The sequence below is a fragment of the Nicotiana tabacum genome, chromosome 9 (assembly GCF_000715075.1).
Source record: "Nicotiana tabacum cultivar K326 chromosome 9, ASM71507v2, whole genome shotgun sequence".
Classification (NCBI taxonomy): Eukaryota; Viridiplantae; Streptophyta; class Magnoliopsida; order Solanales; family Solanaceae; genus Nicotiana; species Nicotiana tabacum.
The window spans coordinates 38,914,116-38,939,055 of record NC_134088.1 but is presented as its reverse complement, the minus strand read 5'-3'; the positions used below and the strand labels follow the sequence as shown (position 1 = coordinate 38,939,055).

General features: G+C 38.2%; 1 protein-coding gene across 1 annotated transcript; it reads right to left on the bottom strand.

The window, feature by feature from the left end:
- Positions 1 to 959: 959 nt before the first annotated feature.
- Positions 960 to 22,388, bottom strand: LOC107793956 (protein YIP4b). The gene is made up of 3 exons (XM_016616407.2): positions 21,736 to 22,388; positions 2,944 to 3,018; positions 960 to 1,327 (listed from the first exon to the last, which is right to left on the bottom strand). Exons 1-3 carry the CDS (start codon positions 22,234 to 22,236, stop codon positions 1,067 to 1,069), a joined length of 837 nt encoding a protein of 278 aa, XP_016471893.1. The 5' UTR covers positions 22,237 to 22,388; the 3' UTR covers positions 960 to 1,066.
- Positions 22,389 to 24,940: the final 2,552 nt, after the last annotated feature.

The following is a 24,940-nucleotide window of genomic DNA, read 5'->3' as shown; positions in this document are numbered from 1 at the left end:
TGATACAATATATATATAATTGAGATTCTAGTGGGGAAGAAAGCAGATTCTCACTAATTTGTATATGAGTATGTAATCAAGTGACAACATCTCTGGTAAACTAGGTGTGTGGTAGGCATAAGTTAGTGAGTTTGAATCTTTACCTGTGAACTAAGCCTAATACTTAACTGAACAAATGTGGATGAACATGCTTATCATCCATTGAGTTTTATAACTAGGGCAAGAAACGGATTTCTTCATTATCTAAAAAAAAAAAACATAGCGATGGAGAAAAACTCAATATTTACTGTTAAAGCAATATCTATGGTTTTCACTTTTCAGGATGGCAGGCGGATTTCCTCGCCGTTATCAGCGTGTTCAAGTAAGTGGAATGTAGAAAGAGTAAGTACCGGACGTTGTAAATCCATTAAGCACCAACTTCTTTTCACAAACATGTAGCTTTATTTTTGTTCAAAACAGAAGCTTACAACAACAACAACAACAACAACAATAATCATGATCCCAACAAAAATCATTGGAGAAGCAAAAAATGAAATTAGAAACGAAAGAGTTATAGAAATATCGAGAAATTACGCTGCACGCTTGTACCTTTTTATTCGTTGAAGTGTTGCAACTACAAATACTGGTTTATGATTCTATATAGACTTTGCTACCCTTCTATTATTCAATGAAAAAAGGAGAGAAGGCTTCCCTTTACCTCTTTAATCATGACTGCCTGAAGATAATCAACCAGGGAAAAAGGTTGACACATTGCACTAACGACACTAGTACATAACCATAGTGTTCAGAGGCATTGACATAATACATCTCTTTGTCAAGGCATACCGATAACAGATCTCTTTTACAGTGAAGACTGTATTTCATGCTTTTACAAGATAACACCAGACATAGCTAGATGTATATGACATTTCTCGGACAGCAGTACAAAGTGTGAGATATCAGAGGCAGTACCAAAAATATCAACAAAAATTCTTGAGGTAATCAAAATGTCCAACACATTATATCCCCACTTCAATGTCCTTCTATCAAGCTGGATACAATTTTAATATAATAGGCATGACTGACATCAATCAATGGCAATAATGAGAAATCCAACAGATACATACATGAGAACTACAGGATACAGGGCAAGAGCTTTCCTCCTAGGGTTCACAGCTGTACTCATGAAGGGGTATGCAGCCCAAGAGCTCCAAGCTAGTGCAACACATACCACAACCACCTTCAAGATCACATTGTCCTTTAGCATGCAAATAAGGGCACCAACATCAAGTGGGAATAGACAGTAACCCAGCAGACTGAGACTTTGGAAAAAGATTATATGACCGCCCTGCAGATCAAAATCATTAATCCATCTGAAGTAAAGAAACATCATTTAAATTAGGCGAAATACATAAAGCGCCCCTTTAAGTTGTCCTTAACGATCAACTGAACACCTCAACCGATCCCTTTATCATTTAGACACTTCAAGTGTCTATTAAGTAGATCGAGTAAATACCCGAGTGCAACAGATCATATGCGTGAGTTACACTTGCCGATGACGTGGCAAATGAGCCAATTAGTGTACTACACGTGTAATTTATAATAAAATCTTAACACATATATAATTAACCAAAAAAGAAAATGAATTTAAAGACCTTTTCCCTTCAGTTTAACCAAAGCAGCGCTCCCTCCCCCCCCCCCCCCCCCACAAACTTCATCTTCTTCATTCCACTCAAAACCAGCGCCACCCTCCCCCACCACACCCCCCGCATTCATCTTCTTCCTTCCGCCCCTCTTCTGCCCCCCCCCCCCAACTTCATCTTCTTCCTGTTCTCCTTCCCACCTTCTTCTCCCACACGCCCTATACAAAATTTACCCATCCATATTCAAAATCTAAAATCTTTCCATAAAACTAATACAAATATGAAACAACAAAGAATAACCAAAACAGAGAACCCACTAAGGAATCATTGACGGACCTCGCCGGAAAAAGCTCATCTCTTTCGCCGAAAGAGAAGAATGGGTTTGGTTAGTACGAAGTACCAAAAAAACAAATCCGAATAAGATGGCATTAGACCGATTTTGTGCTTTGTTTAAGATAGTAATAGTCAATAAACTAAATTAAAATTTGGCTGAAAGCGTTGTGAAGTTTCTGTCCATAAAATGGAACTGATTATAGACCCCAACCTGTCCATAAAATGGAACTGATTATAGACCCCAACCAAATCCTCATCCTGTCCAAGAACCTCCATTTTGAATACTATTTCAAAAATTTGTTGAATTGGTGTGATGATATATTTGGTAATTTTGTTCTTTTGTAATGGAGGCAGAGGTGATTTAGGGTAGAGAAGGGTGTTGAATGGTGGAGGAGAGAATTGGAGGAGAAGGGGATGTGAAAATTAGGTGGGGTCCACATTATTTTAGGAAACAAAAAAGAAAAAACCTAAATTTAGGTAAGCAACTCGCGTCCCAGAGAGTGCATTTTCACGCAATGGGGGCTGACATGGTCGGGTGTTTAGTTGATCTTCTTTTGTGAATAAATAAAGTATCTAGCTGGAAATGGCCTCAGTTGAGGTGTTCAGTTGATCGTTGAGGACAACTTAAAGGGGCCGTTTATGTATTTCGCCTTTAAATTATTTCCGTAACTCCCATATCCTTTAGAATTGTTTTAAAAATAAACTGCTACTTGTTGTATAAGACTACGAACTGGGTTCCTTTTCTCACAAGTGCCTATACAATGGTTTTCCTTTTCTGACAGGTGCCTACGGACTTGTGTTCCTTGGGACTAATTAGCTATCCTTTACCCTATCCATTAAATATGTCATATCTCTTTGCATCGTTATCATGTCTACTAACTGCCTAAAAATCATTAAACATACCCAACTTTAGGGTGTTACATTTTCTTTTGTTATTCTCTTTTTGCCCTTATTCTTTTAGATGGATGGGTTGAGAAAGAGTCATTACCAGCAACAGGACATTCAATGTCAGAACGACAGCACCAGCGGCCAGCAGAGCGAATGCAACAGCAAAAACCTCAGACTGGAAGAAAATTTAAGGAAAAATGAATCTGTTAGTCCACCTGTTAATCATAGAGAGTCTGTAAATCACTCAAGACAATGGGCAACTAAATATCAATTAATCAATCATACAAGCCTCTGTCCAAGCTAGCTTGGTTCAGTTATATAATAATGCAAGCTATTTCCAGTCAGCTACATAACCACATGCACCTACATGAAGTATAAAAGAACTAGAAAAATAGAAGGCGCGCCCAGAACAAGACAGCATGTCATGTTTGGGCAAGTATCAGACTGACCCAATTATTAACAGTTACATAAAATGATCTTAGATTATTCTTTCAATTAAATGTGTATGAGATAACTAAAGTATCTACACAAAAAGTGTTTCCTCTTGACACTCGACAACCTCCTAATGGTTTATCCTTGGGCCCACAGAAGCATCGTTGTCAAGCTAGATAGGTAACTTCTCACCATGTCATATGACAGGCGACTAGTAACAGCAGAAAAAACGAAAGGCAAAAACAACTGAAGGTTCACTTAGACATGACTAAGAACTATCAACATTGACATGCACAATAACTGAGCGATTTTGTGCTTAGGAGTAAAAGATTTCTCCTCGATAAGCCACTCTAAAGTGCAAAATTCTCTTTGGTCTGTAAGGCCTCTTTTGATACGATATAAAGCCTGTAGGGCATCTATGAAAAGAAATCTTGTCAGTTAATGAACCAGAGGAGTTTAAGGTTCCCTTGTTTTTTTCTTTTTTGGATACAGAGAGTTCAAGGTCCTTTTCCATATAATAAAGGAGTTTTTACTTAACTATGTGGTCCTAAGGCACATGCCTTAGCTGTTTCTATTGTAAGACTACTTTACTTTCTTTTTTTAAATGTAAGACTACATAAATGTTTGAGCACTATATTGTCTAAGACTAGTAAATGGACAGGTGGCCCATCAAACACTAAAGATGTCTAAATGTATAACCGAGTTAGTGGTTTGAATGCCAGAAAGAGTACAGCCAATTGGTTTAGCAGAAGAAAAGCCTCTTTGAGAACCATGCTCATGAGCTGAAAACCAACATAAATTAAGAAGTTTATTGGTGGAACCATATTATCATATAGAGACTAAGATAGGGAATGCACGCCTATAGTTGGAGACCACTTTGCAAGAATGGGAACATGAGGTGCCTTTCGGAAAGCAACAGGAAAGGTTTGTGACAACTATACTTGTTTGTGATTGCTTTAAGCGAGAAGAAAAATAAGAAGTCCAATACTCTTGATTGAATTTGCACCAAGAGTAGTTGACAGCAGCTGCCTAACGGAGTAGTAAAACAAAGTAGTATATGCCCTCAAAACATTACTGCCATTGCTTTCTTTAGGAGATTTAGAGTCAATTAGTTAAGAGTATTTTGATGATTTCCACATAGAGGAGCTTTAGAGTCAATTAGTTAAGAGCATTTTGATGATTTCCACAGAGAGGAGTCTGGGCGCACCAGTAAAAGTTGTCGCCGTGTGACCGGGAGGTCACGGGTTCAAGCAACGAAAATAGCTTCTTGCAGAAATGAAAAGTAAGGTAGTGTACATGAGACCCAATGTGGTCAGGCCCTTCCCCTAACCCCCCACATAACGGGAGTTTAGCGCATCGGATTGCCCCTTTATTTTGATAATTTCCACATCTACTCCAAAAGATTGTAAGTTGTACTGTGTTCTTTGTTTCATGTTTTGCCCCAAGTATACTGAAATACGCACCGACATCTTACTGGTTGAATAGGTTAGTTTCCCTGCAAGTCTTAGTTGTAGAAAACAAGTTTTGGAGTCTATAAAGTACACATGACACTTGTCTTCCATCATATATACAAGCTTTAACAGTTTTCTTTGTAAAAGGAATATGAATCTAGAACCAGATGTTTGTTATTTGCATCCTTGTGAGAGTTTGGTGCATACTCAATTTCCCTTTCTTGCATATTCTCTTCCACCACTACTGCTTTTAAAATTTTAACTACTAAATACCTGATTTTCTCAACTTTTGATTATTTAGCAAAGCTAGGGGCGGTGAACGGGCGGGTCGAGTCCGATATAAGCAGGATCGAAAACGGGTAATTCAAAAAAAAGGATAAATTATCCGACCTGACCCGTATTTGAGACGGATAAAAAACGGGTTATCCGGCGGATAATTATGGATATCAATATTATCCATGGCTTCTTGAATATGAGATCACTTATGGGAGAATTCCTAGTCTCCCAAACTTAAGAAACCCCCAATTTGAGGCTTTACAAATGTAAAAGTTAAACACATTAGTTATCCATTGGTTATCCATTTTCTAAGCAGATAATATAGTTCTTATCCATATTCGACCCGTTTTTAAAAAGTTCATTATCCAACCTAATTTTTTAATGGATAATATGGGTGGATAACTGTTTTCTTTTAACCATTTTGCCACCTCTAAGCAAAGCTATCAAAATGGCCAGATCAGTTCTTGTAACTTCCTCTCTATGACCATCTGCTATCTGTTATCTACTCACAGTTACCTAATTGCCCACCTATGTTGCGTGGACTCTTCAAAATCTCTACCGCACCCGGGTCAACACAATATGGGTGTGGGTGTGGAATCCACACCATATTTAGTCAACTTACCTTGGGTACTTTGACTACATCCTAAGACCGAGAAGTATAGATTAATGGAGTATTTGGTTTGATTTATGGTTTATGCCATATATATAAAGTATACGAATGCTTTTCCACCACGCGAGATAGCTTATGAATACAATATTAGGTGTTTATAAAGAATTTAGTTCAATAACTTTAACTAATCGAAATATATACTTTATAGGTCTGTTTGGAAAGTCATGTGCAATTACCAAGCTGTATAATTACTATGCTAGTAATTACACATCCTGGTAATTACACAATATAGTAATTACAATGACATGTTTGTTTGCCAGAACATAATTACAGTGTAATTCTCACTGCCATGTTTGGTTGGACAAGTGTAATTACATAGTAAAATAAACTCTTTGAGATTAACATATAGGTAAGTTTCATTGTGTGGCAAACATATGTGTAAATAATAGATATCAAATAAATGTCAAATATTAATTATTATGAGGTATTTAAAATAAATATTTTTTCTCTAAAAATATACTAAAAAACTATAAATTGATAAAAAATATAATAAAACCATTTGGTAACTTCCAAATAAATATTATTGTTACTTTAAATTATTTAATTAAAATACCAATAACGAATTTAACTTTTACCAACTCATGTGAATATAAGAAAGTTAAATATGAGCCTAGAAAGTATTTTTTATGATAAATATTTATACTAATGATAAGAAAATAAACTAGTAAAATGCAATGTAAGCAAAATTTAACGTGTGACAAATACATTGGAAACTAATATATAAGAAATACTATCAGATATATATAAGAAATACTATCAGATATTATTTGTAATTAGGTATTTAAATTGAATGTTTTCTTTAAAATAAAAGTATTAAATAATTGTAAATTGGAAACTAATATCGTAAAGAATAATCGGTATCTTGACTATCTTTCAAAAAATATCTTAACTTACAATAATTAATAAAAATTTCAATTATAAAGTTAATTTTTTACAAACTCATATGAATATAATGAGTTTTATGATTTTTTGCACTTTTTAAATTATAAAAAGATAGATTTGAGTTTAGAAAGCATTTTTTCTTAATTAATGTTGATACTAATGATAGAAAACAAAGAAAGTAAATTACGAAATTGTCTTTAACAACTAAGGGTGTGTTTGGTATGAAGGAAAATGTTCTCCATAGAAAATGTTTCCTAGAAACTGTGTTCATGGAAATGAGTAATTTTATCACTTATTTTCCCTTGTTTAGTTGGTGAGTGGAAAATATTTTCTAGTGTTTGGTTAGAGAGTAGAAAATATTTTTTTTATGCTACTCTCCTCACCCCTCCCCCCCAAATTCTCTAAAAATTCACAAACTCAAAGGAACTAATGTGCTGCTTTACTTTTTTACGCAAAAAAAAAACGTTAAAATTTGTGCTCAATAACTAAAAAGAAAATATTCTTTTTTGGTTGAAAAAGAAAGTAGTCTATCTACAACATGAAAATAAAGTACTCATTTTATTGAAATAAAAGAAAATACTTTTTCTACATCATGAAAAGAAAATACTCATTTTGTTGAAATGAAAAAAAAAATTTACATCATGAAAAGAAAATATATTTTTTGTTGAAATGATAAAAAATACTTTTTCTACATGAAAAGAAAGTATTGTTTTTGTTAAAATGAAAAAAAAAATCTATCTATAACATGAAAAGAAAATATTATTAATAATATTTTTGTTTAGGATGGGGGTGGGGTGGGTAGGTGGGGGTGGGGCGAGGTTAGTGGGGGTTGGTGGGGATGGGGAAGGTTGAGAAGTAGTTTTAGAAAATGTTTTCCCTTCACTTAATAGGGAAAACATTTTTCTCCAATTGGAGGAAAATGAGTTCATGAGGAAAATATTTTCCAAAACATTTAGGCCAACCAAACATGGGAAAATTGGAAATATTTTCTGGAAAATATTTTCCTTCGTACCAAACACACCTTAAGAGAATATAAAAATAATAAATAAAAAGCAAAATATGAGAAGTTGCAAAATTATATAGAAGCACACCATAAGCAACACGTGAAGGTTGAAAATGAGAATGAGAGAAATGGAAGAGAAATAATGTAAAAAGAATAGTACTTAATATATTCGAAAAAAATGAAAGAGAATAAGAAAAATTACATTAACTTGTAATTGCACAGTGTAATTACCACCAATTATCACATACTCCTTGGGAATTGGAGAGAGTAGTTATACCCCTTCTATTACGCCCAATTCCATGCTGACCAAGTAATTACATTGGCAAACAAACATGCTAAATTATGTAATTACATCAAATTACACAAAAATTAATTCCTAGATGGGTTTCCAAACAGGCTCTATATGCCGTAATATACATTTATTGACCATTCCCAACACCCGTATCCATATCCTCAAATCCTAAAATTTATGTGATGAAGAATCCGACCTCTAGATCCGCACCCGTATCGCAGACCCGCACCCGAGTCTTAGCAACTGAGTTGTCCACCATCACATAAGTTGTCGAAGGTGCATTAGAGAGGTAGGAGGAGTTCGTTGCAAACTCGAGGCAAGGTGGAGTTCAATGCACAAAGTAAACATACAACCATTTACACCTTTCAATTCACACTATTTTTCTATCATTTGTAACCAAGCAACTACGTTTAAGACCCCCTATCAAGTTCATAGAGTGTGTCCACAAAAAGACATCAGGATGACTAGTTTGGAACAATCATTAGCTACAGAAGTTGCTCAGCAGAAGAAATGAATATCCGCACTTCTGTCTAGGACCCATCAAATACATTAACAAGGCATTTAACTTAAAGAGAAAAATAAGCAACCAATCTCGCTCTTCTCTCTCCATGTTATAGCAGCCCTAACGGCTCCTTTCTTTCCCGCTACTTTCTACTACCCACCGTCCACCACTACCACCAATGACCTCCCTCTTCACTGGTGACAACAATCTCTCTCTCTCCCCCACAGGCGCACCTCTTCTCTTTCTTTTTCTCCATCTCCCCGTCCACCGCACCACCAAGAGAGCATCACCAGCAACCGAAACCGCCACCCCCACCCAGAAGCAGCAAAGCCACCGGCAGCCGTCTTCTCCGCCGTCGACCAGATTTCAGGCAACGGCTAAGCTTTCTCTCCATCTCCTTTCTTTTTATTTGGAGTCTTATTTTGCATTTCTTCTTCTTTTTTTTTCTTTGATAGGATTCTAGGCCGAGTTTCCGGCAACCATCTAGGAGTACTGGCAGCGAGGAGAGTTCCGACAGGCGGCACTGGCGGCCTGTGCACACAGAAATTTTGATTTTGGCATTGCGGAATACAATCCAGACTCGCAGATGCTAGGAGCATCGCGTGGAGAAGCGTGGCAGCAATACTTTGACATTGCCAATTACCAACCATTCTATATTTCATGTTTCGTTATAGTATGTTTCACTCGTTATACTTGCTTGCTTATGTTTGTTATCGATTCTTGTTTTTAGCTTTATTATTGATTAGATTACACTTTGTGCGTGTTGGACTGCCGACCATTTATTATAATGTAGTGGATTTGTCATATTTAGTAAGCTAGCCTCCTATTAGTTTATTCCTGCTTTAGTGGCTCTGGTGATCGATGGTAGACTAGGGTCACGTCCTCGGTTGGGGCTGGGGGAGGGAGCGAGGGGCAAAGGTGGCAAGTGGGATAAGGGAGCCTCTAGGTTAAGAGTTGAGTCTTGGAATATAGGAACATTGACAGCAAAGTCTATAGAGTTAGTAGAGATTCTCAAGAAGAGGAGGATCAATATAGCTTATGCCCAAGAGACAAAATAGGTAAGATCTAAGGCGCGAAATGTGGACGAGTTTAAATTGTGGTACTCAGGAGGCTCGAGGAATTGGAATGGAGCAGGCATTTTAGTGGATAAGGATCTCAAGAAGCAGGTGGTAAAGGTTAGGAGGGTGAACGATGAAATGATGATGATTAAGCTAGTCGTTGGAGGGCTTATTTTGAATATCATTAGTGTGTACGCTCCTCAAGTGGGCTTGGATGAGGAGGTAGTGTTTTTGGGAGGACTTGGACGAGGTTGTGAGAGGTATTCCGCACACCGAGAAGCTATTCGTGGGAGGAGATTTCAATGGTCACATCGGGACTACTTCAGGGAGTTATGATGTTGTGCATGGAGGTTTTAGCTTTGGGAACAGAAACGAAGGAGGAGTCGCGCTTTTGGATTTTGCGGAAGCTTTTGAGTTGGTGATAGCTAATTCGAGTTTCCCGAAGGAAGAGGAGCATAACCTTCTGTGGTATGGTGGCTAAGACACATATAGATTACTTCCTCTTTAGGAAAGGTGATAAAGAGGTCTTTGTAAAGACTGCGAGGTTATTGCGAGTGAGAATCTTACAACCCAACATAAGCTCTTGGCGATGGGTTTAGAGATTAAGAGGAACAGGAAGGAAAGGGTATTGTACGACATGCCTAGGATCAAATGGGGGGGGCTTGACTGCGACCAGAGCTCAAGAAATGGGAGAGAAATTGTTGGCGATGTGGGCTTGGTGGAGTAGCGGCAATGCTAATAGCATGTGGGATAGGACAACTAGTTGTATTAGGGAAGCAGCTAGGGAGGTGTTGGGGTCTCTTGGGGCAACTCTGGCGGGCATCGAGAGGAATGGTGGTGGTGAGGTCCAAGGGAAAGTGGAGGCCAAGAAAGTCGCTTATGCGAAGTTAGTGGAGAGTAGAGACGAGGAGGATAAGAGGATGAATAAGGAGGTGTATAAAATGGCGAAGAGGGAGGCGAAGTTAGCAGTTACGGCGGCGAAGACGGCAGCGTTCGAACGCTTGTATGCAAAACTTGAGGACAAAAGCGGGGACAAAAATTGTAAAGGCTAGCTAAGGCGAGAGAGAAGATGGCCTGAGACCTGGACCAAGTGAAGTGCGTCAAAGACGAGAAAGGCGTAGTGCTGGTGGAAGAGGCACACAATAGACGAAGATGGCAGACATACTTCCATAAACTCTTGAATGAAGATGGGGACAATATTGTGCTAGGTGATTTGGAGAACTCTGAGATTCGTTAGAATTTTGCGTATTGTAGGTGTATAAAGGTCGAGGAGGTTGAAAGGGCTATGCGTAATATAGAAGGGGAAGAGCGACCAGGCCGGACGAGATCCCGGTGGAATTTTGGAAGAGGCGGGAAGGGCAAGTTTGCAGTGGCTTACTAGGTTTTCTAATGTTATTTTTAGGACGGCAAAGATGCCCGAAGAATGGAGATGGAGTATGATGGTCCTGTTATACAAGAACAAAGGCGATATTTAAAAAACTAAGCTGCTAAGCCACACTATGAAAGTTTGGGAAAGGGTGGTGGAATGAGGGTGAAGAGGGGTGTGTCTATTTCTGAGAACCAGTTCGGATTCATGCCGGGGTGATCGACTACGAAAGCCATTCATCTTGTGAGGAGATTGGTGGAGCAGTATAGGGAGAGGAAGAGGGACTTACATATGGTGTTCATTGACCTAAAAAAACATACGACAAAGTGCCAAGAGAGGTTCTACGGAGATGCTTGGAGGTTAGAGGTGTACCTATAGAGTACACTAGGGTAATTAATAACATGTATGATAGAGCCAAAACGCGGGTAAGAATAATGGGAGGAGATTCGGGTCACTTCTCGATTGTTTTGGGTTACACCGGGGAATGGGATCAGCCCTTAGCCCGTTCTTAAAATGCCTTGGTGATGGATGAATTGATGCAACGATGTGTCATGGTGCATGTTATTTGCAGATGACATAGTAGTGATCGATAAGACGCGAGGCGATGTTAACACTAGGCTGGAGGTTTGGAGACAGACCCTGGAGTCTAAGGGTTTCAGGTAGGGGGTGGGCATTCGGTACGGTCTTGAAGAACTACAGTTCGGTAATTCGATATTCGATATATCAATTGTGCATACCGAATACCGTACCAAAGTAGTTCGGTACGATTCGGTATTTCTTATTTGGTCCGATGCAGTTTCGGTACGGTTTCGATTTATCAATTTGCATAACAGAAATGAAAGGAGACAAAGATGAGAGAAAGATCCTACAAGTTGTGCAATAAACTCCGAATGATCTTATGTTTGTTTGGTCGAGTACCAAGTGAAATCGGTATCCCCTATTAAATTTTAAAAGATGCAGCATGTGTCATAGTAAAGATAAGACCTATCAATTTTGATACCAGAAATCAAGTGCTTGAAACTGACCACATCAGATCATTTAGAGTCCTAGGTTTTAGTTCAACGAGTTAACTCCTTTTGAATTTGAATGATGCTTCTATAGCTCCAGCCAATAAGATGAAATTTGTTAGCACTAGAAATTAGCAGCATCTCTTACATTTCTTAAGCCTTCAAATGTTGAGCGAAACATGCATCCATGTGAATTCAATGGAGCAAGGGCAAAGGTAAAAAATGGTGCTTTATTATCTAGAACTGAATGTGTATTGTGTAAAGTGTAAACCTAATTTGCTCGGTCACTAAGGCCTAAGGGGGTGTAGGGCACTTGGAATTGAAGGTAAATAATTGGGCTCAGCAGAATCAGATTTGTGTTGGGCACTTGGGCTGGCCTGGTATATTTGGGAATTGAGATTAAGCCTAATATTTCGGTATTTCGATATACCGAAATATCAAAACCTCAATACCAAGAACCGTACCGAAATACCGAATAACAGAAAAAGCTATACCGAAGTAGTACCGAAATACCGAATTAATTTGGCACGGTTCGGAATTCGATTTTTCGGATTTTATGTCCACCTCTAGTTTCAGATTGCGCAGGACTAAAACGGAGTACTTGAAGTGCAAGTTCAGTAACATTATTCATGCAGCGGGAATGGAAATGAGGCTTGATACACAAGTAATCTCGAAGAGAAGAAGTTTCAAGTATCTTGGGTTTATAATCCAAGGTAATGGGTAGATTGACGATAATATCACACATCGTATTGGAGCGGGTGGATGAAATAAAGGCTCGCATCCGGTGTCTTGTGTGATAAGAATGTGCCACCAAGACTTAAAGCAAATTTTATAAAGTGGTTGTTAGGCCGACTATGTTGTATGAGATAGAGTATTGGCCAGTCAAGAGCTCTCATGTCCAGAAGTTGAAAGTAGTGGAAATGAAGATACTTAGATGGATGTATGGGCATACTATGAGAAATAAGATTAGGAATGAAGATATTCGGGACAAGGTGGGAATGGCCCCCGTGATGGACAAGATGCGAGAAGCGAGGCTGAGATAGTTCAGGTGTATGTAGAGGAAATGCGGTAGAGGTAGGCCAAAGAAATATTGGGGAGAGGTGATAAGGCAGGACATGGCACACCTACAGCTTACCAAGGACATGATCCTTGATAAGAGGGTGTGGGGGTTGAGAATTAGGATAGAAGACTAGTAGGCGAGCGTATCTCCTTTTCATACTTGTAGTATCAATATTATTCTCGTACTTTCTTATACTTAAATTTATAGTGCTATCAGTTATTTCTTTTGCTTCGGTTACCTTATTATTTTATTGTTGTTAATGCTCCTAGCTTCGTTTCTATTATTGTATCTATTATTGTATTTCTTTTTAATATTGTTGTGTCTATGCTTTTACTGAGCCGAGGGTTTATCAGAAACAACCTCTCTACCTTCATAAGGTAGGGGTAAGATCTGCGTACACACTACCCTCTCCAGACCCCACTTGTGGGATTACACTGGGTTTGTTGTTGTTATTCTGTCTAGGACCCATCAATATGAGAACAATGTGATCTATAATGGCAAATAAAAAGCTAGATTAGTAAAAATTGAAAATTGCAATTCCTAAGAGCTTCCATTTTGGTTGGACTTGATGATGAAACAGCCAGAATTATGTTCCTGGAAATTCAGGGAGAAATGAAGAGCCATCTTTCAAGAGAACCAGCAATAAAAGAAGAGAGAATTGGAACTTGAGAGGGACACAAGCAACAGAAGTTGTAGGCTCTGCATAAAACAACTATGCCTCAATCTCAAGTTAGTTGGAGTTGGCTATATGAATCCTTTGGATAAGTTCCACTTTATTCATTCTGTTTCATTCCAATATTATATAACAAGCAAGGAATGACAAACTTAAAAAAAAACGGCCACTTTACTTAAGACTCAATATGTGATCTTGTTTGTAATAGTTTAGATGGAGGAGTGACTAAAGCTTACAAGTGAACTCTTGTGTAGATACTCTTTTTTTATTTGGGTAAAGAAGCATTTGCTTATATTCTAATTTTAGAAAATGGTGTGTGGCCTTGTTTAACTCTATTAACACCAAGAGTGTGGCATAGTGGTCAATAAAGTAGGTTAGAACCATGAGGTTTCAGGTTCAATTCTCAACAGTGACAAAAAACACGAGGTGATTCTTCATTTTTGTCCAAACCTTGGTGGATAAAGTTACCTGGTACTGGTACTGGTACTTGTCCCTGGTGGGAGGTGGCATGTATCCCGTGGAATTAGTCGAGGTGCGCACAAGCTGGTCCGGACACCACCGTTTATTAAAAAAGGATGCATAAACTAGTTTTCTCCATGGGTTGACCTAATTATAGTTAGGAGCATATTACTTTCTCCAATTCTAGGCTAAAGGTGTAATAACTAGTCTCCACATCTTTATCATAACTTTGAGTATGATACGTCCAACTTCAAGTTAAATCATTACCTCGTAGAGTAACACCATCCCAGCATATCTTATTTAACTATGTTTACCTTTTGTGTTACACCCAAAAAACTCTTTATCAAAAAATAGAAAGAAGCGAAAAAACCTCTAGACCTTAGATGAAAGAAAGCTACAGCAAACTCTACATGAATGGTTACTATCCGAAGTCCGAACTATAGATCCAGGCACACCAACACTATAAATTTATATGTTCCTTTTTTTTATTTTGGATCGTGGAATCAGAAATTTCACAAATTCAAAAAGGAATCAAGGAGATTTACAGCTATAGGAACTATGTCTTACTATAGATCCAGGCACACCAACACTATAAATTTATATGTTCCTTTTTTTTATTTTGGATCGTGGAATCAGAAATTTCACAAATTCAAAAAGGAATCAAGGAGATTTACAGCTATAGGAACTATGTCTTTACTAATAAATTTTTTATCAGGTTGGTGATGGACGCATCTGGCAAGAGAAATGATACAAGGATGTTATGTTGCATCATTATAATTTGTGGTTAACAATTTCGAACGTTGATAGACAAACATTTCAAATATTTGTTTGAGGTTGGTAGTGGGGACTATGCTCATGCGGGCAGCTCGTGACTGAAAAACGAATCCGCCAGTGCATTTCGTCAACTTATTAAAAAGGAATAAGGCTTCGGATAATAACACACTAGTCTGTAATACCTCAAACAACAACTATTTTTGGCTAAGATCCTCTTATGAGACTTCTATGTGAGAAAGGGCAACACATAGGCCTCACTTTTCTCTGGCTAGGTCTTCCACAAGAAAAATGAAGAGATAGTTGATACTCAATTATTAAATGTGAGTGGGGTTCTTGTCAAGGTGATGCACAGAGCGCTAAAGAACTTCCATTGATATGGGTTTTTAGTTGTGGAGGCAGACTTCAGATATTCAGCATGACATACGTATGGGGCTAGAGAAATTTAGTTACTTCAGACATGCACAACCCTTTTGTTTGGTATGGAAGTTTTTGATGGACCATTTTGCCTATGCAAGTTTTTCGAGCTGTTTGCTAATGGATGACACTTTTCCTTTTGTTCCTCTAGCACTTGTAATCTTCAAAGTATTATTTTGTACTTCAGACATGATCGATTGAGTCTAAAGGTACTTCGTTGGTGCCAGAGTAAATGAGAATTGCACATATTATACATCAGAACTATAAGAATGCACGCGCACGGTCACAAAAAGAAATCCATCTAAAACACGTCCAACAAACATGCCAAATCCAGATATCATACTTTTACTTGCATAAAGGTTCGTAAGGAAATCCATAGCACTTAAGTTTGCTTCTAGACTATACAACACATACTTAACGGACACCAAAGTAAAAACAACAACAGGAAGACGAAAAAAAGAACCAAAAGAAAGTACAAAACATTGAAAATTGAGAATGGAAAAATAGCAATATTGCAAAATGGCACAAACATCTTCCAGTGATCCCCCTCTACTTTCACAAAGGAAAAATAAAAGTTCAGGCGCCTAGATAGATCATGCATAAGGCGGAAACAAAATATATTTTACCTACATGTCTGTTGGTAGGTTTCCATTTAACTTTTAACATATCTATGGAAGGTTTCTGTAACGATCCGGCCGGTTTTTTTTTAGAGTTGTAGCCTCGTTCCCCCATTTACTGCTCATTTTGAACTTCATAGCTGTTATGTGACTTGCCGGGGTAGTCAGTTCGGGTCCAGAGTGAATTCAGAATGAAATGATACACTTAGTCTCAAGGTTGAAAGCTTAAGTTGAAATGATTGACCGGATGTTGATCTATGAGTAAACGACTCCGGAATTGAGTTTTGATGGTTCTGTTAGCTCCGTTGGGAGAATTTGGACTTAGGAGCGTGTCTGGATTGTGATTTGGAGATCCGTAGTGGAATTAGGCTTGAAATGGCGAAAGTTGAATTTTTGGGAAGTTTGACCGAGAGTGGACTTTTTGTTATCAGGGTCGAATTCCGATTCCGGAAGTTAGAGTAGGTTCGCAATGTCAAATGTGATTTGTGTGCAAATTTTGGGGTCAATCGGACGTGTTTTGATGGGTTTCGGCGTCGTTTGTAGAAATTTAATTTCCTTAGTTTCAATAGGCTTGAATTGGGGTGCGATTCATGTTTTTGAAGTTGTATGATGTGATTTGAGGGCTCGACTAAGTTCGTATGAGGTTTTAGGACTTATTGGTATGTTTGGTTGAGGTCCCGGGGGCCTCGGTTGATTCCGGATGGTTAACGGATCAAAAGTTGAAGTTGAGTGATTGCTGAAGTTGGACCCCTGCTGGTGTAACAGCACCTGCGGAGCTTTGATCGCATGTGCGAGCTCGCAGGTGCGGGCTGGCTTGCGCACGTGCGAGTTGGAGGGGAGTGTGCAGGTGGTCGCAGGTGCGAGGAGTTTTCCGCACCTGCGTGGCCGCAGATGCGGTGAGAGGTGCGCAGAAGCGGAAGGTGCGCAGGTGCGATAGGGAGTTCCGCATCTGCGGTCAGGGGAACCGCAGAAGCGGAACTGGGTAGATGGGCTTGGTCCGCAGAGGCGGCTTGGGTTCTCGCAGAAGCGGAGTGAGGGACCGCAGGAGCGGAATGAGCCGCAGATGCGTGTGTGATGTCGCAGAAGCGGAAGTGCTGGGCAGATTATTAAAACAAGGGTTTGCGATTTTGGCTTCATTTCAAACATTTCAAGCACGGGTTTGGGCGATTCTTGAGAGGGTTTTCGAGGGGATTCTTGAGGTAAGTCTCTTGCGCTCATTTTTTATCAATAATCTTGCTTCCCCGTTGATTTTCCCACTTAGTTGGTGTGTATTTAAGGTGTAAATTGGGAGTTTGAAGCTAGGAATTTGGAGAGTTTGATTTGGGGATTTGGGTGACGATTTGGTGTCGGATTTTGATAAATTTGGTATGCTTAGACTCGTGGTTGAATGGGCTTTCGGGTTTTGTGACTTTAATCGAATTTCGAGACATGGGCCCGGGGGCGGCTTTTGAGTCGATTTTTGACTTTTGATTAATAACTTAGCATTTCCTTATGGAGTTGATTCCTTTAACCCGTATTGATTATATCGAATTGTTTATGGCTAGATTCGAAGCATTCAGAGGCCGTTTCGCGAGGTAAGGGTGTGTTGGAGTAGAGATTGCACGGATTGAGGTAAGTAACAGTTCTAAATTTGGTTCTGAGGGTACAAAACCCTATATTACGTGTCATGTATTTGGTTTTGAGGTGACGCACATGCTAGGTGACGGGCGTGTGGGCGTGCACCTTAGGAATTGTGACTTGGTCAAATTTCATGGAACTGTGTAGTTGAATAATCTGTTGTTATCTGTACATTCTCCATGTATTAGAGAAATTGAACCACAAATCATGTTAGCAATCATGTTTAGACTATGTGTTGGCACTGTAGGAACCCACAAAGGTCGGGTACATGTTGAATTATCTGCTAAATTGGTGTTTTGTACTCGATCACAGTTTTACTTGTATATTACATCTCAGTCTCTATTGTTCATTATTGATGCATAATATTATTGTTGTTTGGGCTGCTTATCATGATTTCTGAGAGCCCAAGAGACTGGGGAGATTGATGAATGAGTGAAGCCGAGGGCCTGATTGTGAGGATGTTTATGGGATCGGGCTGCACGCCGCAACATGTTTTACTGATGTATGCCATGATTAGCTTGTTATAGCACTTGGGCTGAAGGAGCCCCTCCGGAGTCTGCACACACCCCTAGTGAGCGCATATACCTACTGAGTGCGAGTGCCGAGTGCCGAGTGATTGAGAGGAATGAGTGATTGTGAGGAAAGAGTGATTGTGAGGTTGGAGTGAATGGGAGGACTGAGTGATTGTTGCTCTGAGAGGATGTATTGACTTCATTATTGTTGCACTTCAGCTGTCATATAACACTGTCTTGAAATTTATGAGAGATATTATCTTCTGTTTCAGTTGAACTTGACATGAATTACTGTTTTGGCCTTAATTGTCGAACCTGAAAGCATGCCTACCTTACTATGTTGAAATTTCTGTAATTGAACTTTAGCTGTGAAGCTCGTCACTACTTTCAGTTCTTTATTTAGTATTGTTACTTACTGAGTTGGTTGTACTCACGCTACACCCTGCACTTCGATGTGAAGCTCGTCACTACTTTCACGCTACCTTGTCTCTCTTTCCCTATCTTTCCGCTTATTGTATTTAGTTTCAGACTATCATATACAGTATTTTCCAGACTTGTGATGTATAGATGCTCATGTACTATGTGACACCCCGATAGTTGGGAACTTCCGCGTTGTGTTTTGGGTTTTTATCCCTGTTTTTATGAGATTTTTTATTATTTAAACTGCTTTAATTCATTTCTATTAAAGGTGTTGGAATTATTTCGAAATGTCGGCTTGCCTAGTACCACGATAGGCGCCATCACGACAGGTTAGGATTTTGGGTCGTGACAGTTTCCCCAGAAATGCTCACCGAGACAACTGTAACGCAAGTAAATAAAGACGAAAAACCTATACATCAATCAAATAAAAATTAATACTCCTTTAGTTCTAATTTATGTCATTGTTTCTACTTTTGGACTTTTCTAAATCTAGTAACCATTCCAATGGTAACATTATTTTTACAGCTTTAAAAGAGTTTAAAATTCATTTGACTATTCAAAATGTAGAACTTCGATGTAAGTTTCACCAAAAAAATAAGTTTTCAACCATAATATTAATTTTTTTATCGCTAATGTAATACATGGAGTTAACAACATCATACACTCTGAGTCTACTCAATCACGGTCAAATAAATTAGGGAGAAGGGTCAAATTTGCCCTCGAACTATGCGAAATAGAACAAATTTTCCCTCCATTAATAGTTAGAGTCAATTATGCCCTCGCTGTTACAAAATGGGATAGATTTGCCTTGATTTCAAACAGCGGAAGCTTAGGACATCGTGATGCCACGTGTCTCACATTAATTCATAACTGTTTTAAACGAAGGACAAATTTGAATCTTTCGCATAGTTTAGGGCCAAAGTTGACCCTTCTCCCTTTTGAATTTTGTGGAATAGTGTGTCCAACAATAGTTTGAAATGTGAAGAAATAAAAAATTTAAATCTTAGTATAGACTAATAGCCTATTTGGCCAAGCTTTGTTTTTTGCCTAAAGTGCTTTTTTTGGGTAAAAGTAATTTTTTCAAAGTTTGACCAAGCTTTTAGAAGAAAAAAAATGCTTTGAGTAGAAGCAGAAGCAAATTTTGAGAAGCAGAAAAAAGTAAGTTTCTCCCCAAAAGCACTTTTTGGAAAGCACTTTTAAAAAAAATAAATAAACTTTGAAGCATTTTCTAAAAGCTTGGCCAAACACAAACTGTTGCTCAAAATTGTTTTTCAAATTGATTAGCGAAACTGCTTCTCACCAAAAGTACTTTTTTTGAAAAGCACTTTTTAAATTATTCTGATTTTAGAAGCACGGCTAAATAGGCTATAATATAAAGTAATACTCTCTTTGCTACAATGGGCAAAGGGTCAAAATTTCCAACCATGCGAAATAGAAACAGATTTGCCCCGTTAATAGTTGGGGTCAAATGTACCCTTCCCGCTACCAAAATGGGCTATATTTGCCCTTACTTTCAAATGGCGGAAGCTTAGCACCTCATGATGCCTCGTGTCCCACAATTAAGTCATAATGTTTTTTTTAAATAAAGGGAAAATTAGCACATTTCGCATAGTTCAGGGGGAATTTGGTCCTTCTCCCAATTAAAAATAATAACTAATCAAACATCATATTCTTAATAATCAAGCACTCGAAAGGAGGTAGTGTTGTTAACCTAACTTTTCCCTCTTATAGAAATTTAATGATATCTTGTAATCCATGCAGACTTTTAATGACAAGTAGACATTGTGGAAGAAAAAGATCTATATAGGCGATACCAACTAATCGGGATTGGCATAGTCATATTTGGGACCTTCTATAGTGAACTAAGCTGAACCTATTTTCTTCTTTTACCAAAATATAGTGACTATACTTACAGAATTTACATAACGCAGTACCTTCTAGCACAACACACATGTAAAATTAGACATAACTAGCGATTTAAACCGCAGTCTTCGTATAGGAAGGGAAAGTTACCAAATGGATTAACAGTGATTGTTCATAAAATTGGCAATGTAGGCGAGTTACCTTCTTAACGGAGGCGGACCAGGAGAAAGTTAGACCAAGGAAGACAATGAAGAAGAAAGGTCCCCAGAGATCCCAAACCGGAAGCGCTTTCCCTGGATCTTCTCTATACGGATTAGGGAAAACCACAAGCATCAAATTGCTAACAATTCTGGACAGATCTCTTTTGAACGTGTCCCAGACGGACTCCGTAAGCGTATTGGGTGGAGATCTGAATCCCGTAGCAACTATATTCAATTGTCCTTATGATGAAGGAAGCGAAGGCCTTATGATGAAGGCAGCGAAGGCCTTATGATGAAGGCAGCGAAGGCGGGGTGGGAATGGAAGGAACAGGTATTGCTTTCTGATTGGCGCTATTGAGACATGTATCTTACCTCTAGAGCTTAAAATGTCAATCAAGGTCTTTAACGCCAAATTTTTTTTAATAACAGTGGTGTCCAAGCCAACTTGTGCATACCTCGACTATTCAACCGATTACCAGCTATCTCCTACCAAGTTGGTAATGGATTTAGGCTTCTTGGAGGAGAAACAGTGTAGGGATGTTATGTTAATCGCTATATTTGTGGTTAGCAGTTTGATGTTTGATAATAAAACATATGTCAAAGATTCATTTCAGGTTGTCAATGGGAAGCGTACTTGTGCAGACAACTCGTGCGCAAAAAATGACTCTGCCTATGAATTTCTTCAGCTTATTAAACAGGAGTAACCCTTCAGGCTGATAACACAATAGCCCGTTATGCCTCAAATATCTGTTGTTTTTGGCTGAGATCCTCTTATTTGGCTTCTCAGCGACATGGCTAATAATTCATTCTCTCACAAATTACTATAGAAGATTACACTGGACGAGAAAAGGCATGAGAAATTTCTCCTTTTCCTTGGAAAAATTTCTGCACCTGCTTTGAAAGAAATGCCAAAACCCTTATGATTGGTAGCATGAAAAGTTTTGTGACTGATGGTTTTGATCTATGTAAGTGTTGATCGAGCCGTTTGCGGATAGATTACTTTGTATTTTATTCCTCTGGCACGCGCAATCTTCAAAGCTTTCATTTTTTTATTCCCCCGTACAGAAGTCTATTGATATAATTTGAGCGTACAGGACGCCCTTGATCTAAAACACGTCTAATATGTTTAGGACTGAAGTAGTACGAATTAAAATGAACCTATCTTTATTTTCAAATTTTAGGGAGCATATTAGAACGTTTACACAATTCAGTACCTTCTAGCACAACACACATGTAAAATTGGACATAACTAGGGATTTAAACCGGAGCCTTCGTATAGGAAGGGAAAATTACCAAATGGATTAACAGTGATTGTTCATAAAAATGGCAATGTAGATGAGTTACCTTTTTAACAGAAGCAGACCAGGACAAAGTGAGACCAAGGAAGACAATGAAGAAGAAAGGACCCCACAGATCCCAATCTCGAAGCGCTTTCCCCGGATCTTCTCTATACGGATTAGGGAAAACGACCAACTTCAAATTGCTAACAATTCTGGAGAGATCTCTTTTGACCGTGTCCCAAACGGGCTCGGTAAGCGTATTGGGCGGAGATCCGAATCCCGTAGAGGCTATATTGGACTGTCCTGCTGATGAAGGCAGCGGAGGCGGAGCGGGAACGGAAGGGACACGTGTCGGCTTCTGATTGTCGGTTTTGGTAGTAGGGGGAGGTGGAGGGCGGAGATTGGAAGGCATGAAAGGAGAAGAAGAAACAGGGATGGCAGCACGAGGAGGAGAAGGAGGGCGAGCTGGAAGGACAGTAGAAGGATGGGAATAGATGAGGTTTTCGATTTCATCAATGTCCGATTGGGATGTGGAGTTAAGAGGTATTGTGTCTCCTTGTGACATTTTTCTTTCCACTGTCAGATTTGCAGATTCTAAGAGGGGAATGGGGAAAAGGATGATCGGAGATGGGGGAAGGCGGGGTTGGGTGTTGGAGTCTGGCTGAGTTGTAAATGCAGGGAAATGCGAATGTTATTGTGTACGTGTTGACGTGTTGTACCGTTTTTTTTTTTTTTTATAATCATCATATCATCTTCTATAAGACTTAAACTAAAAAGTTAAATTACCATAGTAACTTTCATACTATCCTAATTATCCTATTTAATTTTATTTTTTTTAAAATAAAATTACCATAATAACCTTCATACTATCCTAATTATCCTATTTTATTTTATTTTATTTTTTAAAAAAAACTTACCTTAGGAAGACACTCCAATGTCTGAGACACGTCTGTTGGGAAGAGTTGCCACCTTTCAATTCTTTTCTCTTTAAAAATCAAATCTCCTATGGCACATCTTCTCTGTTGGTGCTTCCTTGGTTAAATTCGAACCGTGCGGCCTCACATGCGTTTATTGCACACCAATCCATATTGAAAGAAGAACTTCTCTTAGCGAGTATTGAAAAAGTAAAATTTCAAGCACTGAACAAACTGTTGGTGTTCTCTTACATTCTCTGTTAGATAATTGGATATGCATGTTTTAATTTATTCGAACCTTTTCGAAGTACAAGGGTCAAGTTGACTAATTTTTAGTGTGAATTTGGACATGGATTCTTTAAGTTTTTAAAAATTAAGTTTACATATTCAGAAACAATATAAAAATACTAGAAGTCACAATAGCTAACAATTCAAAATATTTAAAATTATTAGCAAAAATATTATCAAAGAAAATTTTGTTTCACTGCCCAAATAGTAATAGGTTCATTCCTTTTCAAACGGAGTGAATATAACTTATTTATGATCTTCTTAAGGTAATCAATAATATATTAGACTGTTGTATGTCATACAAAATTTTGGTTGATACATCTTTGATGATGTTGTTTTCTCATACTAGGATGTGTAAATAAAGCATGGTGAAAGTCTAATGACTTATCTAAATTATGTTCCTACTATTTTTATATATTCGGATTATTCGCATATGTTCAACAGGTAAGCTACTTGATCTCTCTGTATGATTTTAATGCTTATATGTACTAATTAACATTAAGGTATTTGACCGTAAAGACAAAGCAATATTTATGCCTTTTAGTGAGACTTATGACCCTAACGTTTTCTTTAGTCACAACCATTATTCAATTCAAGCGTATTTTTATCTGATTTAATTGATCGTTATGTTCCCAAATTCTCTAGTATACAAAAATATTGGCACTTTCAATTCTAATACAAAGAAGAAGCGAGTCGTTCAGGAGAATAAGTTAATCCTTGGTGAAAAAGCTCTGGAGCCCAAGGCCCGATATGAAGTTACATATTTAAGTTTCTTTTTAATTTTTATTATCGTAGGGCTTATATTTGTTTTCCTTCATTCTGCGATACAATGTTTGAAGCTTTGGCAATTTTAGGTGCAAATTATTTTTATCATAATTATTTTTTCTCATCTTATATATTCGAATTACCTCTTGTTATGAAATATTCAGTTCTCATCAATTTTATATTAAATATCCTTAATATTTTTTAATATGGGAATTTTACTTTGTTTTCAAGAGATATTTTTTTCTTATGGGTTGTGATTTGTGATCTTACCCGCCAAAGTAACCATTCTCGTAGAAACTTTTCTTATTGCGTGTGAGGAGTCTTTGTCCAAAGTCCTCAATTACGGGATAGAGTGAACTACTTTGGGAAAAAAATGTGGTTTTGATGCTGTCTACAGTCGAAATCGGGCGTTGGCAGGGGAGTTGCTTCGAGGGTAACCTCATAATAGATTGGGCTCGGGCTCGAAGATAGAACATCAAGTGTGGAGATCGAAGTGTTCATTGAGATCGAGGCCAGCAACAATCGAGATCAAGCATGACTGACTTCGAGTAAGGCGTAATAACGGAATGACGAGATATCAATAACCGGTCAAAAATCACGGCAGAAATCCCGGAATAGATCAAATCAAAGCGGTTATTAGTGCCAATCATGGGATCTACTTCCGTTATTAGAGTTGTACCTTATTTAGGATTCCTTTATTATATAAAGAGAGATCCCATTCACCTGTAAGGGGACAATAATTATTCACTGATAAGAATATATACACACGCTGCTTTCTTTGTTTTACTTATTGTTCATCGTTATTTAGTCCATCCTCTACTGTTCTTATTAACTAACCTTGAGATTATCTCGAATCGAGGTCGAGGCATTATTTGCAGACCGGTTTGATTTATGTTATTGTCCAATTTATCTATTTAATTCGTTGTTTATCAATTGGTACTAGTATAAATCACATATCCTTAAAACCACAATATAAGTTTAATTGTTACTCAATTTTTAGGGTAAACAGTTTGGCACTCACCGTGAGGCTAAGGATAATAGTGATTGTTCAGTACTAATTCTGGTAAAACACACTATTTTACGCTTGTTCTTGTCAAGTATCTTTGCTTTCAGGTTAAAACATGTCAAACTCACAAAACGCATCCACACACGGTGACAATGGCCTCAGATTCCAAGTGAAAACGAAAATGTGATTGCTCCAGGAGTCGAGGTGCCACAGGCTAATCTCGGGGGATCACCGGTTGCCAATCCAATCGATGTCAGTTCGCACGTTGCTCTAAACGTAGACCTAGGTACAAATCT